General features: G+C 49.5%; 1 protein-coding gene across 1 annotated transcript; it reads left to right on the forward strand.

Moving 5' to 3' along the window:
- The first annotated feature begins 9593 nt into the window (after positions 1-9593).
- On the forward strand, positions 9594-14582 carry LOC147692296 (uncharacterized). Its single transcript, XM_086936767.1, has 2 exons — positions 9594-10526; positions 14148-14582. The coding sequence occupies exons 1-2, from the start codon at positions 9594-9596 to the stop codon at positions 14580-14582; spliced, it is 1368 nt and encodes a 455-aa protein (XP_086792893.1).
- The last annotated feature ends 1696 nt before the right edge of the window (positions 14583-16278 follow it).

Consider the following 16278-nt stretch of genomic DNA (forward strand, 5'->3'; position numbering starts at 1 on the left):
CTACAATTAACGAGAAAATGTAAATGATTTCAAAGTATCTATCAATTATTGCATACATTGATTTAGGTTCTTGAAAAATATAAGATGGGATTGTGGAGGGTTAGGCAACTATTGTGTCCAGTTCTAGGGATCTCATCTTGCACTAGACTGCGGTTGTGGAAGCCTCACCTCCAGTCTAGTGCCTCGTAATGGAGGTTTCCTCAGAAGTACTGTTTCCAGTTCTGAATGCTTCATCTTCTAGGTATGAAGGCCTCTTCTAAAATATTGTGTGGGGTTTTGGGGCCTCGTTTTGGATACTGTTTCCAGTCCAGGGAGTCCTAATTACCACAAAAATAAAGTCAGATTGTTTTGTGTTTTATTTTATGTGGATTTTTTTCTATATATTTCAGCCATGTCGCAGAAAACCACAGCCTGAAAATCCTTACAGCCAACTATTTCTTAAAGTCTGTAAGTCTAAATTTATGAGAAGTGTGAGTAGGTGATTGCGGGTTCTAAGGGCCCGATGTAGGTAAACGGGATTTTCCGATTTCAAAATACCGAGGCGGGCCGAATCGGTATTCTGAAATCGGAAAACGAGATGTAGGAAAAAAATACCGACTGAAGACCGATTCGGTCGGCATCGGTAATGAGATTCGGTACGTTCCGATTCAGCTCGGTCCGAATCGGAAATTACCGAATCGGCCAACAACGAATCGGATAATACCGAATCGGCTACCACCGATTCGGATATTTCCGATTCGGCGAATACCGAATCGGTAAAAGCCGATTCGGTAAAAACCGATTCGGCAATCATAGACCCATGGCGAAAAAGCCCATAGGAATGCATTGCATGACCCGATTCGGCTTTTACCGATTCGGATAATACCGAATCGGATTTTACCGAATCGGATTTTACCGAATCGGATTTTACCGATTCGGATTTTACCGAATCGGTAAAACCAGACTCGGCAATAGGCGATTCAGCCAATGAGGTGGCTCCCCCTCCCCCACCCAAACAGGGAGTGGCAACCCTGGCAGGTGCAGCCAATTAAGAAGTTTCTAGAAGTTTCTGGAAAGCCTGCCTGAGCCCAACACACAGTTAGCAGCAGTGGGAGAAGGAGGTTGCAGACTGAGCAGGAGCAAGAGAATATGGCAGATCAGGCAGGAAGCCAGAAGTCCTCCCAAAAGAGGAAGCCCAAATTCACCACCACAGAACTACAGGTGCTGGTTGAGGAGGTGGTGAGGGTGCACCGCCAGCTCTTTGGCAAGCTGTCCCTCAACGTGCCAGACAGCACCAAGAGGCGATTGTGGGCAGACATCGCCCAGAAGGTAAATGCTGCTGGAGTCACCCCCAGGTCCATTGAGGAACTTAAGAAAAGGTTCTATGACCTCCGCAGCCTCACCAAGAGGAAGCTGGCCGACCTCCAAAGGCAGGCAGGACTCACCGGAGGAGGCAAGAACCCGGCGCCACCCCTCACCGAGCTGGAGGAAATTGTCTCCAGCACCATCGAGAGGGAGAGCATTGTAGGGATCGGGACCCTGGACAGCACTGCGATGGCCACAGCTACAGGTAAGAAGCATGCGCATCATGACACACCCTACCAGACACCTCCCCATTATACACAATGCATAGGCAAACACCAGCACTGTACTGTCACCAACATACAAGAGACAAGCATCATGGTACATGTAGTCAGCAGGAGTTAGCCAAATATGTCAGTGCAGAATCACAAGACAGGAAACAGTGTGACACGGTGTAAGGAGATGCAAGGACATGTGGAATGCCATAATTGTACTGACTGTAATACATCGGCACTCAGTTTACAAATGCTTCTTTGTACCTAGGGGCACCATCAGGCGGCACCACTGTGGCAGCAGAGGGAGCTTCGACTTCACATACTGCAGTGGCAGGGCCGAGCACCAGCCAGCCTGGCCAGGAGGAGGAGGAAGAGGATGAGGAAGGAGACACCCCAGGGCTTGGAATGGAGGGAGTCCTGGTGATTGATTTCCAGGCAGTGCACTCCCCAGTACTGCCCAGCTCACCCCCCTTGCAATTTTCCCCATACAACTCCCCAACAAGGCAGACCATTCCGCCGACAACATCTCCTGCCACAACCGTGGCCTTGCCACCCGTCCTACCTGTCCTGGGAGCAGGGGCTCCGGGACCGGCCAGCACCACACCACCACCAGTGGCACCCCAGCCCACTCAGCAGGCCGGAGGCAGCAGTGCCAGACGCCGTGCCACCACCACCACCACCACCACCACTGCTGCACCAGCACGGGAGGGCAGTGTGTTCCTGGGCCTGGAGGGCCAGATGGTCAAGATCCAGCGCCAACAGGCCAGATCCACCATGGCCTGCCAACGCCAGCTCCTGCAGCACAACCTGCAGATGGGGGAGTTGGTGAAGGGGTTCCAGGCTGTTGTGGACAGCAACAAGGAGGTGGCAGCAGGGTTGGGCAGGCTGACCACTGCCATCACCCACTCCTCTGCCAGGCAGGAGGAGCATGAGGTTGCGCGCAGGAGGGATGCCCGGGTGCTCAACCGGGCCATGGCCCGCCTTGCAGCGGCGACTGCACAGCTGTGCCATCGTAGCGCAAATCAGGAGTCGGTGCAGAGTCAGCATACTGCTGAGCTGACCAGGGGGATGGCCAGGATCACCACGGCCATGGAGGCCATGTTAATTTCAAACGCCGCCTCCAATCCTGCCCTGGACCTGGGTGATGCTGGTGACAGCAGCAGCCGCAGCAGCCCGGCCAGCGCTGCATCAGAGCCAAGGAGGAGCACCAGGCGCTCCGCTGATGCTGCTGGCCATTCGGAGGGGGCCGAGGGACACCCCAGTGGGTCTGGAAAGCGGGCCAAAAAATAGGCTGGCAAGGGGGGATGATCATACCAGAACCCTGGACTTTATTTGTTTTGACAGACTCCATTTTTCTATGCACTTCAGTGATGTAACTGTGGTGCATCACTATTAAAAAGTTTATTTTCCAAGCAACATTTAGCTGTCTTTGCATCTGTACTCAGTCAGAAATAGTTCTCAGTGATCTCCTCACGTCTGTATCTGCCATCACATGGCGTACACACCCCAGCTGGCTGTGTCAGTGGCACAGCTTCGTCGTCGTCATAGTCCTCGTAGTCAGACAACTCCACCTCAGTGCCCTTCTTGACCGCAAGGTTGTGTAACATTGCACATACAGCTATGATCTTGCAGCAGGTGATGGGGGTATACTGCCTTGCACCTCCACTCTTGTGCAGGCATCTGAATCTACTTTTCCAGATGCCAAAGGTCCGTTCAACAACATTCCTTGTGCGTATGTGGGCCCGGTTATACCTCCTTTGGCTGGGTGTGGAGGGGTTGAGGTAGGGGGTGAGTATGAATGAGCGGAGGGCATATGCACTGTCGCCTGGAAGAGAAAGGGGTCACATTAGACACATGCATACATGTATTACACCTACCTACTATGTGTTATGGGGGTCTGATGATGTGGCTCACCTAGGAGGTATCCTTCTCCAAAATCGCCAGCCATCAGCCGTGCATATATGCCGCTCTGTTGGAATATATAGGAGTCATGGGTACTCCCTGGAAATTTTGCTACCAGGTCTGTGATGGTGCACTTGGCATTGCAGATCACCTGCACGTTGATGGTGTGTGTCGATTTCCGATTGCGGTATATGTATTCGGTGTCCGCTGGTGGGCAAATCGGAATATGCGTGCCATCTATGCAACCGATGACTTGGGGAAAGTGTGCCATCTGGTAGAAGTCCGCTTTGGTTTGTAGCAGTTCTGCGTGGGTTGCAGGGAATGAGATGTATTGGTCCATCCTGTCTATCATGGCGTCAAGGAATATGTGGAAGAACCTTGACAGGCTGCTCTGGCTCACCCCTCCTGCTGCTGCTACTCCACTTTGATAGCTGCCAGACGCTACCAGGTGTAGGCTGCATAGCACCTGGACGTGCGCAGGGATGGCGTGTGCCCTTGGGGTGTGGTGGTCCAAGTATGGCTTAAGGTCCCTGATGAGCTCAAGTATGGTGTCAGAGTCCAGCCTGTATCTCTGTAGGATCTCAGCCTCAGTGAGCATGAACAGGGTTATCCTCTGTCTGTAGACCTGTTCATTTCTTAGCCATTCCCTCAGTCCTTCCTGCTGTAGCCGTAGCCGCCTCGCAATGACATAGAAAGCTGCCATCCTGCAAGTTGCAATGCATTTTGGGACTGTTTATATGGGTTGGAGTTGGTTACCACCTGATTGCAATCCATGGTAAATACCGAGTGAATTCTACCGATTTTGAGCCGATTTCGGTGTTTCTGTGCCTCCCTACATCTCCCCAACTGTCGGAATCGGGGAATTTCCCGATCGGAGATTTATACGAATCGGCATGTTTTCCGAATCGGATCATGTCCGAATCGGTATTTTTTCCGAATCGGTACATGGACCGAATCGGTGATTTTCCGATTCGGTGTCGCTAACGAATCGGTAGTGGGACCGAATCGGTGATTTTCCGATTCGGTGTCACTAACGATTCGGTAGTGGGACCGAATCGGTGATTTTCCGATTCGGTGTCACTAACGATTCGGTAGTGGGACCGAATCGGTGATTTTCCGATTCGGTGTCGCTAACGAATCGGTAGTGGGACCGAATCGGTGATTTTCCGATTCGGTGTCACTAACGATTCGGTACATGGACCGATTCGGTCTTTGTAACCGAATCGGTGTTTTTCCGATTCGTTACATATCCGATTTTCGGTATGTACGTATCGGATTCTTTCACATTCGGTACACATTCCGATTCGGTTTTCTGTCCGATTCGTTCTGTTTTTGGTCCCCTACATCTCGATGGCTGTTTACCGATCGGTAAGGGCCAAAAATCGGTATTTTCGGCCGATACCGATCGGTAAAGCCCTACCTACATCGGGCCCTAAGTCCCCACATTTGAAGTCGAAACCTTTGCATATTTGTTCTGCCCCTTCTGTAAGAGCTGTCCGATTTATAATGAAAAGCTGCTTATTTGAACTCCAGAATTAAGAGTTGAAATTATAAAAAGGAATCCAGCACATAAATCATTTCGAGTTCATCATTGACATGGTACCGTTTATTTATTCGCCAGTCCAAACACTCATTCCCTCCCGACACCCCAACCACCTCCCCTCCCTGAGCAGAAAACAGTGTAAAGGGGAAAGAAAAACAAGCACTGGCAAAGCCAACAGGCCTCACCATTAAAAGGCAAGTGGTGGCCTAGGGGCTTTGTCAATGCCTGAATCCACTGGTGGTTAACACCTTTTTGATTTGTAATTTACCATTCCAACATGGGCATCTGCCATTTTAGATCTGTAAATTCAAAAAAGCCATTGCAGGCCATCTTTGAATGGGAATCTTATTCCATTCCAAGATGGCCCCTGTAGGAAAGTAGGATCTGCTTTTATGGATACCCCCACTTTTTTGCTTGATGTAAATCTGTTTCCGACTGGAGTCCTGATAATCAGGGTCTCGGTCTCTGTGCTTTCTCTCCTAAAGTGGTATGGTAAGTACTTGGGTATATCCCAGATTGTACACTGGTATACACTTATCAGTCCCTAATATACGGTACTATGTTACCCAGGGCATAGGTACACCAGGGTAAACCTTGTTTATCACAAAACATTTTCCCGGCCGGAAATTACCACACAGTCATTACAACGACAGCGTTGTAACAACGCATACCATTACTCTGCAAGTTAGAACAACAATTTGCGGAGTGGTAAGAAGGTTTTGGATTTAAAATCCAACACCTTCCCTACTGTTGCACATACGGGAGCTGGAATAGTAAATTATACTATTACAACATCCAGCCTCCTCCCCAGAGTAAGTTGTTGTTACGACTTGCGAGGTAATGGTATGCATTGTTACAACACAGTCGTTGTAACAACAGTGTTGTAATTTCCTGCGGGGAAAAAAATGCGTTGAAAGGAGGGATATTTGAAAATCAGGGGTCCCCCATGGGCTGAAGCATGTATTAAGTCACCTATGGAAGACCAATCAATTTGTAACTACAGGTCTACCATTGCAGCCTGTGTAAGCTGGTGCAAGCACCACTTATGAAAGATATGGATTTCCCTATATCCAAGGTCACTGCCCTTAAAACCTGTAAGTCACCCCTAGGGCAGGCCTTTCAGTACTGAATGCAGGGTGCTCGGTTCTGAGTGTGAGGGTGCCCCTGCAAGAGCAAGACACCCCTACAGTCTACCGAGTCCATTCTCCCGGGTTGTAAGTGAGAAAGCCATATAACATATAGAGGGGCACCGCGTCATTACTCTATGACCATCTTGAAAATGGCTGTAACGTACCCTATCATGTTTGGTATAAAACACGTTGGAATCATACCCCCACACCGTTAACTGTGTGGGAGGTATGATTCCATGTACTGTAAAGCTCCTCCGGGAGGCCCTCTGTGCTCCCGGTACCAGTCTTCTAGAACCAGTCTTCTAGACACAGACAGCACAACATGGTTGCTGCCGACCAGAGACACGATTTTGCCCTCCTGCTTCTGACCTAAGCTCGAGCAGGGAAAGGCAGAACAATAGGTATCCTGTCACAGGGAGGTGTGATCACCTCCCAGACAGGGTTAAGTGTATTGGGAGCATTTGCTAGCATCACTGTCTGCTTGAAGGGCACATTTGGTACCCTCCTTGCATAGTTAAGTTCAAACCAGCTCAGGTAGCCGTTGGCTCTCGCTCTGGCGCGAAACTGGACAAAGGACATCGGAGTATCCTCCCCACTGTCTGACCCCTACCCTCGGCGAGAACCCTGAATCATACCAACCCTTTCCTTAGGGTACTTGAGGACTTACCTGAGGGTGGGTCCCTAGGTTCATCGTGAGACAAGATTCAATTCAAGACACCACTTCTTCAACAGTCTGGGCACTCTGGACTTTGCTAGACTTCGTTCTGGGCATCAAGGCTGCAACTGGGAAGACTGCAGCTTCTCCTAACCTCGTCCCCTTGCTCTTCTGCTGCAATGTCTGTGCCTGTGCATCATACAGGAACCTTCCAAGCCCTGTTGGACTCCAAGACAATGTAAGGAATCTCCCTTGAAGTGAAGGAGTCACTTTCCTGCATCTGCAGGCACTGCAACTAAGCTGACCGGTCTGCTGATCCAGGGCTTCCACAAGCTCCAAAATGCTCAGCAACACAGGTGGTGCTTCTTCACATCCCTTGAGGACTGTCCTGGCCTCTTACCAAGTTTGAGGCCAATATCCCTTGTCGGAGCCGCAGTAACCGACCCCTGGGCATCGCGTTGACTTGCAGTTGCAAAAGCTTGTTGGCTTCCTTCCACTGAGATCTTCAGGCTCCAAATAGCCCCAAGTATCTCAAGTGACCAAGATCTTTGTGCTCACCAAATCACTTGCACTGTGGGCCTGCATCTTTGGTGAGCTGCTCGATGTCCTCTTGCGACTCCAGTGCCTCCGGCTTGTGGGTCCTCTTGAGGGTCATCTTTGAATTCTTTGGTCTCCCCTGTTTGCTCGGACCTGCCCTGACTCCCCTGCTGGTGGTGAGACACCATAACCTTGCTGGTCCTGACACTGCAAACAACATGGAAAGCGAAGAAGGTGTAGTTGTCAAGGCTTGCCGCTTGTATGTGCTCCTGACAGACACCGACCCATCAACTCTCAACATCTGACGTGGGACAGCTCGTAAACGGTTCCTAGTCTTCCACACCATCAACTGGTCTTCACAGCTGTAGCCCCAAGGTCATCATTAACTCTCCTGCAGCACCCTACATTGGTGGGCATTTGTCTTCTATGCCTCCTGGTCAGTCCTAAGTGGCATAGACTCTGTCCCATTTGCTTGCAGGTACTTCTCAGCCAACATACGTTTATTCACAAGGAACTTCTCAACTTGAATCTACCTTTGGTTTCCACTGGACACTTTCACCATCCCCCGAAGTGGCATCTTCCTGAAGTCCTCCATTGGGTTCGATGGCAGTTTCCGACACCACTTCACACCTATGCATCTGGCTTCCCTGGTGTAGGTATCCTGGTTCCTAGGGTATCCATGGGTGGGGTGACTCTCCAACCTTATGCCTTCCAAGGGGTTTCTTCAGGGTCCACAGGGAAGAAAAATTGCAACCGCGACACACCAATTGACTTTGATTGGTCCCGCAGTTGTGTTTCCACTCTGCACATGGCGTCCGTGGGGCTCCTGATTACTTACCTTGGGTGGTCCCATGAGCCCCCAACACTTCTACATCTTCTGGGTATAGTCTTGACTGGAATCGTGGTTCACATACCACTATTGTAGTATATGGTTTGGTCTTCCCTGGTGACCACTGTGTATTACGAGCTACTTACCTGTTTCTATTTAAAAGTATTGTGGGCATTGTGTATATCTCTGGCTAGGAGATATCTATTTGTGTTAGTGAGAATCCTATAATAAACTTTAAAAGCGTGTGAACATTGGAAATGCGCACATCCCAGTAATTGGGCACTCCCTCTGGTTCAAAAATGAGTTGACTCCATATGGTTTTGTAAATTTATTCGATTAGAGTTATTTCGTATTTCATAAGTTCATCATTGAATTATTTTCATCCAATTAATGGTGTTTATCACAAAATCATCATCGCTCCGATGCATTTCGGGTCCAAAACCCTTTCTCAAGGAGCACTGCAAAAATAAGAACGATCTTGTAACACAGCGGGGTCAACAAGAAGCAATGTCTGTAATGAATATACGAATAGACAAATGATAAACACTACCTCTCCCTCTCCACAGAATGTTGAAACGGAGGTAGACACGCAATCCACGCACTGGCCCTTTAATTCAGAATGGGTTTCGGAGTGGGAGGAGCCTCGTCAGGACACGGAAACCTCATATGCCGGTCTGGACGAATCAAGGGTGTGCTTGTTCACCCAGGACGACGAAGGAGACGCGGAGGAGGACGGAAGCGGAGCGGAGTCGAGTGGAGACTTGTATGCGGAGCAAGAAGGGAGCGAGAGGAAAGTCGAAGAAACCCCTGCAGTCCGGAGGAAGACCGGGTCCGAGGAGAGTCCACAGAGGGACGGAGCCAAGGACGCTGAAAAGGAGACGCCAGGAGGCCACCGACACCACGAGCCGCCCAGCCATACACCCGGGGGAGGTGTATGGCTTAACCAGGTGCGTGACAAGTTGAGGGGTTGGGTCACTCGTAAGTTTGCAGCGTCGGACTGAACCCGGGATCCCCAACTCCTTGGTGTGTTTTCCCTACCCCGAGCACAACCCCCTTTCACCTCGGCAGCTTAACTACAGTGTGCATCACGCGTGTTGGGTCCCTCACTCCCTTCCCTATGTCAGCAAAGTAGAACGAGTACTGATACTCCGTTTTCTTGCCTTTCTCTTCCCGGTACCCCTCGAGCACCACGGAAGTCGACGGAGACCTCCCGCGACGGACAACCGACCGGGGACGCAAACAAACCTCCCCCGAGTCAGGCAGCAGAAAAGCAGCACGGAGCCGTTCTCCCCGACTTTCACGGACTATCAGGAAGAAAAGCTATGATACTTTGTATAGTAAAATAAAACCCAGAACAACTCGAATCAGTGTATTGCCTATCCTTCCCCAGCCCGCTACAGTGGTGGAGAATGCGGGCATAGGCACCATCTGCGGAATCAAGATGGAGACCGTTGTAGATCAGTTAGTCAAGGGTCAAGGGCGAATTGAGTGGGTGCTAGAACAACACCTGGTATCCGCACAAGCCGACAGAGAGATACTAAAGAAAGCTATTGAAGAAAAACAACCATGGGTAGACCCAGTACAGAGGAGTGGAAACACAGAGAGAACTCTAACCCATGGCGCACCGGCCGTGTCTCTGCAAAAATATAGACAAGGAGAAGACCCCGACGCTTTCTTGTTAAATTTCGAGAGGGCAGCAAGGGCCTGTGGTTGGCCAGTGGCAAAATGGCCGTTCTTCTTGGCACCGCTCTTAGGGGGAGAGGCCCAGGCGGCGTACCAAGTAGCAAATCCAAGAGGAGACACCACCTATGTCGAAATTAAAAAAATAATCCTAGATCATTTAGGATTAGACCCCGAGGCATATCGCCTAAAATTCAGAAAAGAGAGAGGTGCAGTGGGGGAAAATCCCAAAACTCTATTCGTGAGATTAAAAATGGCGGCAGATAAATGGCTAACCCCCACTACCAGCACGAAAGAAGAAATACTTGATCGAATCTACTTAGAACAGTTTCTTGAGGCCCTCCCATACGCTACTCAAAAGTGGCTTCGCCAACATAACGATCTAACAACCACACAAGCAGTGGAGATGGCCTCATCCTTTACCCGGGCTCAACCTAAAAATTTTCCCTTTGAAATGGAGAAGAAAGGAGTTGGACGACTGGAGAAGCCGGCGGCAAGGGGAAAAGAGACCACTCGTCCCCGTACATGGAGGACTGAGAACATGACCAACCCAGGGCCACAATGCTTCGACTGTGGTCAATGGGGACACATTGCACGGATGTGCCCCAAGAAAAGGAATGAGGAGGAGCCAATGGAGGTAGGGTACCTCCCCAGGGCGGTACTCTTTTCAGCAGAGATGGGCGGCTCTTTTAGAGTAAGTGTAAACGTCAATGGTCACTCATTATCAGCTTTGTTGGATTCCGGTTGCCGACAGTCGGTAGTACAATCCCCCTATGTCAGGACAGGACAATATGTTCCCCAGGGGATAGTAAACATTAAATGTGTTCATGGGGATATCCGGCCATACCCCATTGCTGACATTGTGCTTGAACAGATTGGGGCGCCTCCACAAACTGTAAGAGTAGGAGTAATGTCCAACCTCCCCGAGGATATAATAATTGGGACCGATAACCCTAGTTTCTTGAACATGTTTAAGGATAAACTGAAAACAGTGTGCCACACAAAGGGGGGGGGTAATACCATTATGGAACGTCCGCCTAGACTTAGCCTCCAAGTTGTGAAGTTGTCCAATAACGCAATGTCCCCCACTAAAGGTTCGGCAAGAGCAGCGGGTTATGACCTTCACAGTGCATATGATTATGTGGTTCCTGCAAAAGGGAAGTCACTGGTCAAAACAGACCTACAAGTTGCAGTCCCTACAGGGTGCTATGGGAGAATTGCTCCACGATCAGGCCTTGCAGCGAAACATTTTATTGATGTAGGGGCGGGTGTGATTGACGAAGATTATAGAGGTAACGTTGGCATCCTACTATTTAATTTTGGTACAGAACCCTTCCAAGTAAGAAAAGGAGATAGAGTGGCACAATTACTTTGTGAGCGCATAGCAGAAACCAGGCTGGAGGTGCTCCACCAGCTGGACGACACAGAGAGAGGCGCTAGGGGTTTTGGTTCATCAGGGTCACGTCCACCAACAGTGAATTCGCTCCTGACACAAGATCCTTGGGTTATGGATAGAAGCTTTAAATTCGCACAAATCAGTGATCCCACGCTGCTCAACGCATGGGAACAAGCACATCAGAGAAAGGAAAACTCGAAAATGTTTCCAGGGTTCATAATCGAGAATGACCTGTTGTATCGCATAAGTGGAGAGGGCCAGCCGGCACAACTATTGGTGCCGGTCTCCTTCAGAGAGCAGGTCCTTTTTTTCGCCCACAGCCATCTCATAGCTGGACACTCAGGCGCCGAGAAAACCACCCAAAACATCCTCAGGCAATTTTTTTGGCCCGGTATTTATAAAGATACCGAAGCTTACTGCAAGTCCTGTGAAATTTGCCAAATGAAGAATATGGTTAGACCACAGGCAGTTCCTTTGCAACCTTTACCTGTCATTGGCAAACCTTTTGAAAGGGTTGGCATGGACCTTATCGGTCCACTGCCTAAAACTAAAAAGGGGTTCCAACACATTTTAGTTGTTGTTGACTATGCCACACGCTTCCCCGAGGCCTTCCCATTGTCTGTGGCCACTTCCAGACAGGTCGGAGACAAAATGATTGAGCTGTTTAGTCGGGTTGGGTTTCCGAAGGAGATTTTGACCGACCAGGGCACGCCCTTTGTGTCGAAGTTAATGAAGGAGATTTGTGCCACCCTGAACGTCCACCAGATCCGTACCTCAGTCTACCATCCTCAAACGGACGGACTGGTGGAACGCTACAACAGGACCATAAAATCCACCCTTCGTAAGATGATGGAGGTTAGTGGGGAGGACTGGGACCGGATGTTGCCTTTGGCACTTTACGCCATTAGGGCGCAGAGACAAAGTAGTCTAGGAGTGTCAGCCTTTGAAATGCTCTATGGCCGACAACCTCGGTCGTTACTAGAGATGACTCGGGATGCCTGGGTTAGTGAACAAGAAGAGGAGGCTAAAGCTACTCTTGACTACGCCAGGGACCTAAAGGCTAAACTGGCTAAATTAAGGGAATTGGCGTTGGACCATCTGGAGCTTAGTCAGCACAGACAACAAACTAGTTACAACAAAGGGAAAAAATGGAGACGCCTTGAAATAGGGGATTGGGCTTTGGTGCTGCTCCCAACATCATCCCACAAATTCAAGGCAGAGTGGACGGGCCCGTTTCAGGTGGTCGGGGTCATTGGCAGTACTAGTTATCAATTGCAGGTGACACCACGAAAGCGGCAATCTTATCACATAAATCTGCTGAAAAAGTGGTTAGGTCCTCCTCCTGTGGACATCCATGTGACAGAGACACCAGGGGGTGAGGGTTCTACTATTGACATGCTTGTTCATAATGAGGAACTCAAGGCCCGCCAACAGGAAGAATTGAGGGGAACTTTGGAGATGTATGGGGATGTTTTTTCCAACAAACCCGGAAGGACCTCACTAGCGGAACATTGCATTGATACCCCACCCAACAAAAAGGTTAGGGTTAAACCTTACAGGGTCCCCGAAGCCAGAAGAGCAGCGATTAAGGCTGAAGTTGAGGAAATGCTGCGATTGGGGGTGATTCGGCCATCGAAAAGCGATTGGTCCAGCCCCATTGTAATGGTCCCTAAACCAGATGGCAGCCGAAGGTTTTGCATGGACTTTCGCGCACTTAATGACATTTCACTCTTCGACGCGTATCCCATCCCTAGAGTGGACGAGTTAATTGAGCGCCTGGGTCAGGCCAAATACATCTCCACCCTGGACTTGACAAAAGGGTATTGGCAGGTGCCTCTACGTCCTGAAGACATCAAAAAAACGGCGTTCTCTACGGAGCAGGGTCATTTCGAGTTCACGGTCCTTCCTTTTGGCCTTCACGGGGCGCCTGCCACCTTTCAGCGCCTCATGAACTCCGTTCTCGCAGGTTTGTCGGATTTTACGTCAGCGTATCTGGATGACATTGTCATTTACAGTCCGGATTGGCAGTCTCATCTACGACACCTGTCGGTGGTGTTAAAGGCGCTTCGGGAGGCTGGCCTCACTGTCAACGCTAAGAAGTGCAAACTAGCTTTTCACAAAGTTAAATACCTCGGGTATGTATTGGGACATGGCTTGATTGAACCTCAAATCGAGAAGGTTAGGGCCATTGCTGATACCCCATTCCCATCCACAAGACGGGAATTGCGTTCCTTTTTGGGCCTGGTGGGCTACTACAGACGCTTTATCCCACAGTTTGCGGACATTGCCGCCCCCCTAACTGACGCACTGAGAAACGCAGGGCGAGCATCTTCACCAGTACATCCCACCGTGCCGATGCAGGAGGCATTTAGAGTTCTGAAGTCGGTGATTACATCTACACCTGTTTTGGCTTCCCCTGATTTCACTCGTCCGTTCTCATTGCACACTGATGCTTCGGACTATGGGATTGGGGCAGTGCTCTCCCAGACCGGGCAAGATGGTCTGGATCACCCAATTTTATATGTCAGCCGAAAATTGTTTCCTCGTGAATTAAAATATGCAACCGTCGAGAAGGAGTGCCTGGCAATTAAATGGGCCATTGATAAACTGGCATATTACCTGGAAGGCCGGAGGTTTGAACTGTTTACAGACCACGCTCCCTTACTATGGATGGCACGCAATAAAGCCAATAATGCGAGGGTTTTGCGGTGGTTCCTCTCACTGCAACCATACTCCTTTTCCATCCATCACCGAAAAGGCTGTGACAATATTGGGGCGGACTTCTTATCCCGTCATCCACTCCCCGATCGTGAGTGTCCGGAGGGGGAGGTGTGTAACACAGCGGGGTCAACAAGAAGCAATGTCTGTAATGAATATACGAATAGACAAATGATAAACACTACCTCTCCCTCTCCACAGAACGTTGAAACGGAGGTAGACACGCAATCCACGCACTGGCCCTTTAATTCAGAATGGGTTTCGGAGTGGGAGGAGCCTCGTCAGGACACGGAAACCTCATATGCCGGTCTGGACGAATCAAGGGTGTGCTTGTTCACCCAGGACGACGAAGGAGACGCGGAGGAGGACGGAAGCGGAGCGGAGTCGAGTGGAGACTTGTATGCGGAGCAAGAAGGGAGCGAGAGGAAAGTCGAAGAAACCCCTGCAGTCCGGAGGAAGACCGGGTCCGAGGAGAGTCCACAGAGGGACGGAGCCAAGGACGCTGAAAAGGAGACGCCAGGAGGCCACCGACACCACGAGCCGCCCAGCCATACACCCGGGGGAGGTGTATGGCTTAACCAGGTGCGTGACAAGTTGAGGGGTTGGGTCACTCGTAAGTTTGCAGCGTCGGACTGAACCCGGGATCCCCAACTCCTTGGTGTGTTTTCCCTACCCCGAGCACAACCCCCTTTCACCTCGGCAGCTTAACTACAGTGTGCATCACGCGTGTTGGGTCCCTCACTCCCTTCCCTATGTCAGCAAAGTAGAACGAGTACTGATACTCCGTTTTCTTGCCTTTCTCTTCCCGGTACCCCTCGAGCACCACGGAAGTCGACGGAGACCTCCCGCGACGGACAACCGACCGGGGACGCAAACAAACCTCCCCCGAGTCAGGCAGCAGAAAAGCAGCACGGAGCCGTTCTCCCCGACTTTCACGGACTATCAGGAAGAAAAGCTATGATACTTTGTATAGTAAAATAAAACCCAGAACAACTCGAATCAGTGTATTGCCTATCCTTCCCCAGCCCGCTACAGATCTATATTGGCATCGTTGTGGTATTATCCAGATAACAATTCAAGAAGAGCAATTCCCAAAAAGTAAAACCGAACATGTGCATTTCAAACACAAAACGAAGGTTTGTGTAATCAGATGTAAAGAGACTATAAGAAAGTAGTATAGACCAGAAAATATAGCGAGGTTAACCCAACCGAAAGACAGAGGGATGTGTCAAAATGATATTAATACACCTAGCAGGGGAGTGAATACGTTGCGGAAAGACTGGGGTAACAAAATGCAAGCTCACGTGTGGGTGGAGCTGTAATGCGGTGCTAGAAGGAAAAATGAAAAGGGCGGTTAAATAGTCACTCGGAACGCGAGTGCAGTTCTAAACAAAGGTTGGCTGACGGGTTTCCGTTAAAGTGCTTACCGATATGTGATTTTTAGATGGGGACAGAAGAAGTCTCCTAGTTGTTGCTGCAACTCGGGCTCGCCGGGCTGAAGTGACAGCTCGCGAGTAGGATAGATGGACTTGAAAGTAACGCGGGATCAACCACCATGGAAATTAACAAAGGACTCAATACTATTGGCTGTGGGGGCCATGTTGGAGCGGATATGTTACAGGAACGGTGTAGAGTAGAAAGATAACATGGACATACAAAACAAGTAGCTGACGCTGTGCAAACGAAGTGGTGCAACAAACAAGTGACGAGTGTTGACAAAATAGTGAACATGTAAATGAACAAAAATGGTAAAATGACAATAAAATGGAAATCAATTACATTGGCATAAACTTAAAACACAAAGATAGAAATGGAAGTGCAATTGACATCTCAGAAAACTCGCACAATATGAATGTGTCCATTATGTACCCGGCTGGGTACTTTACAGGAAGCAACTTAGCTCAATTCGATCATTGAGCCCAAAAGGTTTATACGATTGCAAATAGTAAATCCATGAAGTTTCCCTTTGTAGTAGGAACTTGTTGTTGTCTCTTCCTTCTTTTTTTTCAATCATCTCAAGGACCAAAAATTTCAATTGTGCCACCGTGTGTTGATTTTCCATAAAGAGTGCCGCCACACTAGATTTGGTTTGCTTTGTCCGGATATTAGATTTGTGTTCGTTTAATCTAATTTTGATTTTTCGCTCGGTTTTACCTATGTAGGTCTTGCCACATGGGCACTTTAGGAGGTAAATTAGGTTGGACGAATCACACGTTGCGTTAACTTTCAGGTTAATCGCTGTTCCTCTCATAGGGTGGTTGATTTTGTGACCCCTTATGATGTTGTTGCAACTGTTGCAGTTAAGGCACGGTATGGTGCCCTTGTAGGTAGG

This window comes from Lissotriton vulgaris, chromosome 9 (assembly GCF_964263255.1).
Source record: "Lissotriton vulgaris chromosome 9, aLisVul1.2, whole genome shotgun sequence".
Taxonomy (NCBI): Eukaryota; Metazoa; Chordata; class Amphibia; order Caudata; family Salamandridae; genus Lissotriton; species Lissotriton vulgaris.

What these genes read in the sequence shown, in the direction of transcription:
- LOC147692296 (XM_086936767.1), top strand. Translation starts at nt 9,594, where the DNA reads ATGGAGACCGTTGTAGATCAGTTAGTCAAGGGTCAAGGGCGAATTGAG. An exon ending in AGATGGGCGGCTCTTTTAGA is followed by an intron (nt 10,527 to 14,147) that starts GTAAGTGTAAAC and finishes CCCTCTCCACAG; the next exon opens with AACGTTGAAACGGAGGTAGA.